This window comes from Xyrauchen texanus, chromosome 12, assembly GCF_025860055.1.
Source record: "Xyrauchen texanus isolate HMW12.3.18 chromosome 12, RBS_HiC_50CHRs, whole genome shotgun sequence".
Taxonomy (NCBI): domain Eukaryota; kingdom Metazoa; phylum Chordata; class Actinopteri; order Cypriniformes; family Catostomidae; genus Xyrauchen; species Xyrauchen texanus.
Genome location: NC_068287.1, coordinates 27880830 through 27892713, shown reverse-complemented (window position 1 = coordinate 27892713; position 11884 = coordinate 27880830). Strand labels below are relative to the sequence as shown.

Genomic DNA, 11884 nt, shown 5'->3' with positions numbered 1-11884 from the left:
TGAAACTGCCAAAAAAGATTTCATATAAAAGGTGTACACTACAGTCTTCAAAGACAAATGGCTCTAACAAGGACAGAATGAGATGTGGAAGGCCAGATGTACAACTAAACAAGAGGATAAGTTTATCAGAGTCTCTAGTTTGAGAAATAGACACCTCACATGTCCTCAGCTGACAGCTTCATTGAATTCAACACCAGTTTCATGTACAGCAGTAAAGAGAAGACTAAGGGGTGCAGGCCTTATGGGAAGAATTGGAAAGAAAAAGCCACTTTTGAAACCGAAAAACAAAAAGAAATGTTTAGCGTGGGCAAAGAAACAGACATTGAACAACAGATAATTGGAAAAGAGTGTTATGGATCTTAACCCCATTGAGCATTATACACTATACATTTTGATCAGTTGAATGCCACTTTAGAAAATAAAAGTACCAATTCCATTCCATAAGAGCAAAATCTGTATATTATTCCAAACTCACTGCCTGCGTGTGCGCTCGTGTGTGTATATGTGTGTGTGTGTGTGTATAATATATACACACACAAAAATGCATCTACTTTTTTTAATTAAATGTTTTTTTTTTATATCAGAATTTCAGATTTAAAGACAAAATGAAATAAAGAACAAGTGCCACTGCAAAGACTTGGTGGAAGAACACAAATTAAACTTGTTTATTAGTGAATGTTTTATTTAGTTTGCACTGTCTTTAACAAATATTACAAAAAAGTGTTACAATTTGTTCTCTCAAAAAACATGATATAAGCCCATGGATGATCTGATCGACCTTTAACTTAAAGATAAATTAAAATTTCACCTCTATTAAATACTATTACAGAAGTAGTTTGTGCTGCCTCATTGAAAATTCACAATTGCTCATAAAAAGAGAGAGTGAGAAAGACACAAAGATGATGATGACTTGCCAAGTTTTTATCTATAAATAGTTGCAACCATGAACTTCCAAGTAAGTGGAGATAAGGAAGCACTTTATTACAAAAAAGGTAGCTTTTTTTTTTACCCACCCAGTTCCTTAAAAAACACTCCCTGATTTCACAATTAAAAAGAAGCATAGCTGAAACTTTGACAAGGGATGAAATGAGTAGATTCAAATGAAAATGCAGTTCCTCTCAACAAAGTTCTCATATGGAAGGTCTGAACTTCAGGAGACAACGGAGTTGGAAAGGGTTGGCTAAAGTATGATTGGCTAAAAGTTTATTATAGCAAAGCCCACAAGAAAGCAACATATTACCTGGCCAACTTGCTCAGAATTCATACAATTTAAATTAAAATCTGCCATGCAATTATTTAGAACACCCATGCTTTAACTAAATGACTTGTACAGTAAAACTTTCAAATGGCTTTTAAACACATCTATTTCCAATCCAGTTGTCTTTGAAAGATCAGATTTACTCCTTAACATGCTGCTTGCTTCATCCTGATTGGACAGAGCATTTCTATGGGTACAGTAGCAGCCAACAGAATTGCATACACATTCATATAAGACCTTGTAAGAGAGTGTACATTGGTAGGTGCAAGCAGGAGCTACGGAAGTAGTAGAATATTATAATGACTACGTATGCCTCCCTCTGCTCACATGGCTTTCACCTTGATCTGCTTCATTTTCATCTGCTTCTTCTCCTGCTTCTTCTGCTCACGACGTTGGGCAGCTTCCTAAAAGCAGATTGAGGAGGAAAACATGTATGGAAGGCATCTTAGTGAATAATATAGGCTTAAAGCCAAAATATTGGAAAAGATAACACACCTCTAGGCGGCGCTGTCTCTCTGGATCCTCCTCATTCATGATCTTCTCTTTCTCCGCTCTCTTCTTCTCTTCTCGGCGTGTCTGAGCAGCCTCCTGTCTTTGAGCATGAGTCTGCTTCAGGAAGTTCTCCTCCACACGAGCACGGTTCCTGTCAGCTTTTTGCTTCCCCTGAACACCACAATGAAGCAACATATTAAATTCTGTTACTAATTCAACATATCTTTATGCGCACTGAGTGTGCACTTACCTCTCTATTGAGGCGGAGCTTCTTGACTTTGTCAATGCTGTAGATCACCATGTTCATCAGAGGAAGCAGACTGTCCATATCTTTGGGAGATGTGTTACCCATTCCAGGCACTATAATGATTAATATCAAGATTAACAAAGAATGTGGAAGTGCCACAACAAAATATGCATAATATGCACATAATACACAGAATAATAAGAATTACCATCTATGGATTATAAAATTGTCTCACCATTAAATGTAAACAGCAGTGTTTTCTTGGTCTCAGGCAGCTTTAAGGGCTGACCCTCCCTAAAAATAAGTTATAATTTTTAAAAACTATTACAGGTCTCAACAATAAGGATTTTTTCTGCTGGCCAGTAGTTCAGATTATTTCTTGCCCCCACCACAAAGATAAACAGCATATTTGTACTACTAAAATATTATTTGGAAAATATTTACTTTGTATTAAGTTAATTGCGTATTTGTTTTCAACCCACAACTGGATTCAATTCAAATGAATTGTCTAGAACACTTAACACAATAAATATAGTTTCAAATAAGCAATACAGGGGATATTGTCTTACAAAATCCAGTGAGCAAGCTAAAGGTGACATTGTAGAGCAATGGCTGATTTCTGAGCTTGTGATTAGAAAGCAGAATTAAACAATAATACAATTCGGTAAACGTTTACTTTAAAAAAAAAGTACCCCACTGAAATTGTCTACAAACCCCAGCACACTCTTGAGGCCCCTGGACCCCAGTTTGAAAACCACTGCAGAATTCACAACATAAAAAATATTGATTTTGAAATAAAAAGTAAATGTTATATTTTAAGTCATGCACATCATCAACAAACATATGATGTTGTGGTAGCACAGCACTGGCCCTTTCAAACAAGTGTCCGTTCGGGATGGGCATTTTGCGTAATTTTGTAGTGGAGTACGCTTAACACATAAGAAATCAAATAATCGATTACTTGAAATGTAGAATTGAAGTTTAATCTTCAATTTTTTAACACGTTTATCTTATGAAAAAATTTGAACTATGCATAAACGATAAGATCAAAAAATGAAAAAACAAAACAGATATTTCATTTACATTTCAATGAGATTTACTTGTACACATCCCTACTGCCAAATCTCTTTTAAATCCTTAATGTTGTGCCCTGTGTAAAAGCAATAATTGTAACAGTTATGTTGCCAATCATAGTTCATTCAAGAATCCTTACTCTTGCATAATTTTTGGACCAGAAAATTGGTCCGAAAAATGAATGGACTCAATCTTGTCAGCATGATTGGAGAGGTAATATACCATCTGAAATCAGAAAACAAGTTAGGAGTAAGTTTAACACAGATCCAAGACACTGAGCAGGAAAAAAAAATCATCACAGCCAACACAGGTGTGGGAGATCACTGTCTGTCCCATGTATCCATTCTGATGTTCACCTTGTTGTCCATCAATCCATCTGTGACCTCTCCCAACTCTGATAAGATGGTCAGAGAGTCAGTGAGACCAAATTTAGCCCCTGACTTGGGCTTATCCCCGCAGAACTCACTCTGTAAAGAGACCAAGTAAATAAGAAGTTAGCGTGCGCGCGCACACACACACACACACATATATATATTAGTGCTGTGTCAGAGGAGAAACAAATTACTTACCAAGTCCTGCATCTCTTTCTGCATTCGTGCCATGGCCTTCCGACTCCCCACAGCAAACACAAACGTGTCCATGTCCTCCTCATTTAGTGTCACTTTAATTTGCTGTGGACAGTGAGAAGTGAGAAAGGCAATTAGAGGATATATAATGGATCAATGGATTTCTATTAAATTTGTGGAGACCAGTGTATATTTGTATATCAGAGCTTGTGTGCTTACCACTTGATCACAGGCTGGTCTCATCATTCGTGCCAACACATTCAGCAGATCCTGTCTTTTCAGAAACTGCAGAGCAAAAGAAGAACCATGGATGAATATACAGATATCTACCAAACATCACTGTCTTCATCTCTCACATATCTCAACAAATACATTACCTTAAGCTGAATTAGCATCCCCTCACAGCAGACACGACCCGAGCACCAGAGGTTATAGATGTGCTCATTCTCCTGATTCAGCTTCCCCGTACTGGTGGCCTCCTTACTGGTACCATCATCACCTATGAATAAAGACAGAATGGATAATCTGTGAAAAACTCAGGGCATGGATAACTGCATAAATCAAATAAGGAAACAAAAACAAAAAAAAGAGCACATAAGTGAAAGAAAAAGTTAAACCCACCCACAAGGGCAAAGTTGCTCTCGAGAAGTTCTCTGTGGGAATTGAACCAGGCCTGTGCGAGCCTGCTGTTCTTGTTTTTTCCAATTATGTAATTCATTATATAGGTAAGGAGACCAGTGACCATCAAGATCTCCATGTAATAACTCTCCCAGCTGTTCTGCAGATGTGCTGGGACCTATAGTCCACACAAATACGGTCAGATCAGGACAAGTCACAGCGCATAAAGTGCAAGTAAAGCCAAATGCATTGTTGATGTCTTGTTACCTCTCTGTATATAAGAGTGTCTTTGAAGGAGGGGTTGGTCTTCTCGTAGCCCTCAAACTCCTCATTGTCATACTTGCTGTACATGTCTTGATCCTGTAACCAGAACCAGGATATATTAAATCATTCATCAACTTCGAATGGTTGAAAAATATTTCTGGCTTAAATATGCACAAGAATGAAAATAAGCATGGCTTAACATCATGCCATCTGTGCTGTAGAGGGTCATTTTGACCCAGTTTATACTTGAACGCAGTAACTGCAACTTAATGTCAATTTTTCAGCCTGAAACTTCTAAAGGCCTATTCACACCTAGACCAAATTTTGGGCAAGACTGTTTGTTCCGAATAAGCGTTTAAATAGGAACAATGGATTCCTATGGCGCTATTCACAACGGGTCTTAGTTTTTTTGGTTTTAGTTTTTTCAGAGAGCGTTCTGATTATTATTATTATAATTGTTTTTAGAACTGCGATGCAAACTGACTGACCAATGGGATTAGAGCTTTTTGCTATTTTTTCAGAGTTGCTGCTGCTCAGCAATCCAGCATTTTGGTGTCGCCATTAACTCAACAAAGGTGCTGTCCTCTTTTACTCGTCTCATGCACAAAAACAGTAAACAGCTGTAAACAAATTATTTTTTTTGAATATTTATGTAATGTGTTCAAACATCATATTATATAATATACTTTGTATTTTGTCTTAATGTACATTTAATATTTATATTACTGTGCCCATTATATTATCCAGACATTAAAAATAGCAGTGAGGTTCGGCAATTTGTTTGTCTACACTCGTAGTTCATACTAGGCTCTTGGTAAAATATTTAAGAAAAAGACCCTTTACACGCAATACAAGTGTAGACAAACGAATTGCCGATCCTCACTGCTATTTTTATTGCATGGATAAAATATTCTTCATATTTTATGCTATACCTGTTTTACTTAATGTACATAATTTCACATGTATTTAGTTCTGTAGTTTGATTGAAATATACTTGTGGCAAAATTAATGCATAAATGTAAAGACAGATACTATATTTCTCTAGTCTAAATGCATCAAAAACATTGAAAAAACTAAACTGTTTTGTCAAATTAGGTAAATAACTGCTTTAACTGAATTAAATATCACATTGACAGCTGAATGCTTAATCCATACAATAGAATAACGGCACCAGCTACTGCACAGTGGTTACAATTTTGGCGCTTTGCATTCATTGGCTGTTTGGTGCTCACATTGAGATTACAACCAATCGAATGCAAACCCAGAACTTTTGACTGTTTGTAGCACTGTTGTACATGCCGGCTTGAGAGGGAAACACATTGGGAATGAATTCTCATTTATTTGCTGCTCCTAATTTTAGATTTTGTGGGAGTTTTTTTTTGAAAATTCATCATTTGTTCCGTTTCAGAGAGAGGATTTCAGCGGTTTGGACTTCATTAGACTAGGCTGAATTCATTTGTTTTTTGCACTGTTGCAGGTAAGTGATCTTTTGGTTTGAACAGTGTGGAATTTTGTATGGTAGCAGTAGCTGCCTTTTTGTTACCGTTTTTTCCCTGTTAGGCTTAAGCAGCTCTAATAATCTAATACAGTTCTAATACAGTTTATATCTTTGGCATTCCAAAAATTCTACAGAGTGACCAAGTCTCTGAATTTACTTTTCTCAAGTGTTGCAGCAATTGCACATTAAGCACAATAAAGTAAGTGCCTATCATGCTCAAAGCCAGGGTGCTTTGGAACATTTTCACCAGACACTTAAGACACTTTGTGCTTACTGTATGGAGATGGATGGTGACTGGGAGGAAGGGTTACCGTGGTTGATGCTGGCTCCCCGAGAGGTCTGTCAGGAGAGTACTGGTTTTAGCCCAAAATATTTGGTGTTTGGACACACTAGTGTTGTCAAAAATACCAGTACCAAGTCGGTACTCAAAAAAAAAAAAAAAATATATATATATATATATATATGATACCAGAATTTCTGAAGGTACCGGAGTACTGAGTCTACCCGGTTCCCAGAGTCGGGAACTTTCGAACGCTCACAACAAGCAAAAGATGATGACAAGCAAAGTAGCTGCTGCTGCGGAGTCTCAATTTAATCTTGTCGATAAGAAAAGTGGAAAAAACCAGGTTTGGAAATTCTTTGGATTTGAGGCTGATGAAAAGGGAAACATCATAGATCAGCAAAAACCTATTTGTAAACACTGCTTTCACAACTTTCTGACGAAAGAAGGAAACACATCAAACTTAATAAAGCACCTGAAAGACGGACACCCGGATTTATTCAAGCAAATAAAGCAGGTGAGTTTAAAAGCATATTATCATTTGCATTAGGGCTGAAACGTTTAGTCGACATTATCGACAGCGTCAAATAAAAAATTGTCCAGAAAAAATTTCCTTGTCTAATAGTCATTTGATCTCATTTAACGTAACAGGAGATCACATTAAACAGTAATGATGAAGCGCGAGAGCAGCACTGAAGTTCACGCCTGATGGACGAGAAGAATTACACAGATCACAGTCCAGATGCATTCTAAACTTTCACAGCTTCATCTTATGTAGATCCCAAAGTATTAGGGAATTATTAAAAAAAAAAAATTACAATAAATTCAGAAGCACTCTCGTTGTGGAATAAGCAGAGCCGGAGCTCTTTAAAGGAAACATGCATTACATCTTAAATGCAGCTATTTTAATGTGTTACAGCTTTTTTTAATGTTCAAATAATACAGATCATGTTAATAACTATAAACTCAGAAACTGGCATTTCTCTGTGTGGTCGGTGCCTCTTCTCTGAGTTGTGCTGTCCCGATCTAAGGGGGAGAGATTGAAACTGCACCCGGCTGAGAGAGACTTTGCCTCGGGAACACTCATCCCTCGAGCGCGGATGCTTAATGCAGCTAGAATACAACGCGATTGCTCGTGACTTATTTAATCATCATAGGTCACTGTGCATTTCTTATCATCAAGAAAATTGTCAATATGCAGCTTTATTAATATGAGAGCACTTTGCACATTTGTTTGGAAGTTTTTTATTCATTCTATTTTATGCTTGTTTATTTAGTTTTTTTTTGTACTTGGTAAAATCTTAAAGTAAAAGTCAAAGCAAATCTCATAAGTGTTCAAAAATACTTTAAGCATACATTGTACAGTTTTGTTATAATTCAAAATAATATATTTAACTTGAAGTGTTGCTCAATGGTATATTTTTGTTCTTAGTTCAGCTGTTAATTTGTTATCTTTGTTAATAAAATAGTGTTGTTCAATAAACTGTTTTTGTGTTTTGCTTTGGTACCGAAAATGGTATCGAGTACAGTGAAATTTCACTGGTATTGGTACAGACTACTGAAATTTTGGTACCGTGACAACACTAGGACACACCGTTCATGGCACTTTAGCAGTTTTGCGAGACAATGGGATAGACCATACCATCCAAAACTTTGATTATGTGAATGACTTTAGCATAGGTTGTATGAGGCAGGTAAGATGGCAAAACAAATATTGCTTTTGTCTCAGAGAAAAATTAAGTCTTTGATCATCGAGCTGAACATTGCCAATTTACTCCTGGTGATCAGGTCTTGGCTCTTTTTCCCATCGATGGTTCTCCGTTTCAAGCTCAGTTCACTGGCCCTTTCAATATAGTTGAGAAGATCTCTGAACTGAACTATCATTCTAGTGACTGAGGCTGTCATTCAGACTCCTTTTGGGTTCCATGGAAGGAAGAAAGTCATACGAGCTTGCAACAAAATGATGGGGAGCAAATGATGACACAATTAGTATTTTTGGATGCAGTGAAATCTTTACCTGTGCATCACCATCTTCAAACTCATCCTGGCCATCCTCATTCTCCACTGTGGCCTCGTCTTCATCGTCCTCTACCGGTGTGGACAAGGGGGCTGCTCGTGGGGGTGGCTCTTTTTCCACATCAGCTGTTGGATCTTCATTGACATCTTCAAATTCTGCAAAGTCATTGTCATCAAACTCAGCAATGTCCTCACCATCAACAAAGTCATCATTGTAGCGCCCCCTTGTGTCAGGCAAACCCAGCAGCAGCAGAAGGGCTGGGAGAAGGAAGAGCAGGTGCCTCATGGCTGAGCCTTTGCAAATAAAAAGAACTAGTGTTACAAGTAAACAATATGCTGCCCTTTGTGATGAGTTATATCATCTTTTGCATGGGTAAAAATACACGGTAGTGTCTTTACCATGTAAACAAATAATTGTTTACCAGCAGCCTGATGAATGAGACACTTGAGTTGTATATACAAAAACACTTCATCCTCCAAGCAGCAGCCAATGATGACTAAAGTACTACATGCTTAAAGGGACAGTTAACCCCAAAAATGAAAATTCTATCATAAAAAAGATTCTGTTGGTCCAAACAATGCAAATGAAGGGGGTTTTAAACACTTTCAAGCTCCAAAATGCACAAAGGAAGCATAAAAGAAATCCATAAGACTCCAGTGGTTAAAAACATATATCTTTAAAAGTGATATGATAGGTGTGAGTGAGAAAAAGTTCAAAATATAGGTCCTTTTTTTTTTACTATAAATCTACACTTTCATGCTTTTATTTTTGGCGATTCACATTTATGTGCATATCGCCACCTACTAGGCAGGGAGGAGAATTTATAGTAAAAAAATAACTTAAATATTGATATGTTTCTCAACCACACTTAAATCGCTTGAGAAGACTTTGATTAAACCACTATTTTTATGCTGCTTGGAGCTTCAAAATGTTGGTACCCATTCACTTGCATTGTTTGGACCTACAGTGTCTTCTAAAAATCTTAATTTGTGTTCAGCAGAAGAAATTAAGTCACACATCTGGGATGCCATGAGGGTGCGCAAATTATGAGATTCATTTTTGGGTGAACTAGGCCTATCCCTTTAAGGCCACAGTAATATAGACAAACCAGACAATGTTTTCTGGTTTTCTGTTTGATTACTAAAGAAAACTACTGTTTATAATGTAAATGAATTATGCATACAAAGACCTTTCCCTTACCTGTGCATTTTCAAATGTTTAACAAACTTACTGAATAAGAATAAGCCATTGCAGGTTTCTTTTAACCTAATGTTTATTTATCACATAGTAACATGCTGTCAATTACTTCAAACTAATTTTGACTCATCCCTCAGTGTCAATAAACAAACAGGAAAATGGTATGGTAAATGTCTTCAAATTAAATATAAAACATTTAAAAGAGATCAGTTTCAATAGTGAAGCAGTGACAGGAGAAATAGACAAATGTCCTAAGGGTTATGGCAGTGGGAAGGTGGAGGTTAGTCAACTTTTTAAACAGTCTTCAAGTGAAAGCCTATGCCTTAGATGTCGTTCACTGAAATGAGAGCGTCCTAATTGGCTGAATGTCTTCAATAAATACATGGCACTGTCTGGTTGGCCATACACTAAGCTGATTTACTCTTTTCCTATGGGCTGTTATCGACACAATATAACAAACTTATGGTATTATACACTTAACTCAGTTCACATTATGATTCAATCTCAACTTAAAACAAGCTGGTTAAAAAAAGATGGCTGATGATTCAATGCTTCTGTGTAGTCAGCCATGTAAAATGCTCACAATGTGTCTAAATATGATTAAATACATCTTTAAAATAACATTTTAACAAGAAATGTTCCATGTTATCAAGAAACTGATATCAAAAACATAATTACACTGAATTATAAGCCTCACACCCTGACTTGCAACTTTTTAAGACGAAAGCATCAGCAGTTCGGCTTCTCAAAGAATATATGCACTTTAAGAGAAAGGCCTTCATTATACTAAAATATACTGAGTTTCACTATCCATGCTCAACCGCAGAATAAAACACGTGTTTGGGTCAGTATAATATGGAAACGATAGGATAATAAGCATATAATCCACTGTGTGTGAATGCTGACAGGACAGAGTGAAGTAGAGCAGATGGCGCTACCAAGACAACCAGTTCCATGCACCTTGTAATGTCAGTTAACAGCTATAACCGGCTGTCAAGCCATATTCCACCTGTCACAGGGCTGGTAATGGAATAAGTACTCTAAATAGCAAACAGCAGAGTCAGAGATATGAGGAGTGAAATTAAATTTTAACAGACTTAAACATCTACACTTGGCACAAGTTGCTCTAACGCTTGGCAGCGCTTTAATACATTATACCTAAGCTTTCTATCATCCCTGAACAACTTGCAAACAGACCTGACTAAACTTCACCACATGTGTCGTATCAGGCAAGTCGAACAAATCTTAAAATTGTCGAAGATATCAAGCCAACATATGCACCCCATCCCCCATGCCTCACTCATACTAACGATAGCTTATTAGCTTGCTAGCTAGCAATCGTTTCACGATTCCCTTTAAAACCCAAATGCGACATTTCTGCTGCACTACACCATCGAGGATAGTTTTACCTCACATGTTGAATACGAAATAACAACGGCAACGTCATAAATCACGCACACGTACCTTTAAATATGTGTGATTTCTTCAGCGGTAACACGCCTGTAGATCTCAGAGGAGAGGCGAGGGTCATCTGACTAACTCTACCCACGGTGCTTTGCGAATACGAACCCTAATACTAAGGATAAGAAAAGATCGAGGAGTTTATGGTGCTTCGATGAATGAGTAACCCTTATTTAACTGTATGCATCTGTTGCTTAAATATGTAGTAAGGGACTTTCTGGTAAAACTTTACGAAAAGTCTGTATTCGTTAACATTATTTAACGCAATAGTTAAAATGAACTAACAATGAACATCACTTTTACAGCAAGCATTAAAGGAATAGTTCACCCAACAATAAAAATATACTCTCATCATTTACTCACCTCATGCCATCCCAGATGTGCTTTTCTTTCTTCTGCTGAAGACAAACAATGTGTCTTAGAAATGTTTTTAAGCTCTGTAGGTCGTCACAATGCAAGTGAATGGTGACCAGCATAAAATAATCCAGTGGTACAATCAATATCTTCAGAGGCGATAGGTGTGGGTGAGAAACATTAATATTTAAGTAATTTTTTACTATAAATTCTCCTCTCTGCCCAGTAGGTGGTGGCGTTCCCTCTCGAGAGGTCTCTCCTATTGCGTAAGTAGCTTACGCTATGGGAAAACTCCGTTTCTCGAGAAAATATTGAAGTCTTTATGTAAAACGCATTGCAGCTGCACAGCAGACAGCAATGAGCGAGGCAGCTCGGTCATTGGCTGTGCTGCGGCAACTTGCTCGAACCAATGACGGGGCGACTCTGAACGCGCAACCAATGAGCGCGCTCAGAGCCCGCCAAGATGGGCATGGCTAAGGCTATATATTAGGCGCCCCGTCATGCGAGTTCTTTAGATTTAATCTCCTTCAGCAAAGACCTTCTCTTCGCTGGATCCTC

The 11884-nt window shown here is 37.4% G+C and overlaps 1 protein-coding gene across 1 annotated transcript; it reads right to left on the bottom strand.

The window, feature by feature from the left end:
* Positions 1–649: 649 nt before the first annotated feature.
* LOC127652552 (PAT complex subunit CCDC47-like) lies at positions 650–11080 on the bottom strand. The gene is made up of 13 exons (XM_052138746.1): positions 10976–11080; positions 8315–8607; positions 4523–4615; positions 4259–4433; positions 4015–4136; positions 3857–3922; positions 3641–3742; positions 3428–3538; positions 3211–3296; positions 2233–2291; positions 2001–2110; positions 1754–1921; positions 650–1662 (listed from the first exon to the last, which is right to left on the bottom strand). The coding sequence occupies exons 1-13, from the start codon at positions 11040–11042 to the stop codon at positions 1582–1584; spliced, it is 1533 nt and encodes a 510-aa protein (XP_051994706.1). The 5' UTR covers positions 11043–11080; the 3' UTR covers positions 650–1581.
* Between the last annotated feature and the right edge of the window lie 804 nt (positions 11081–11884).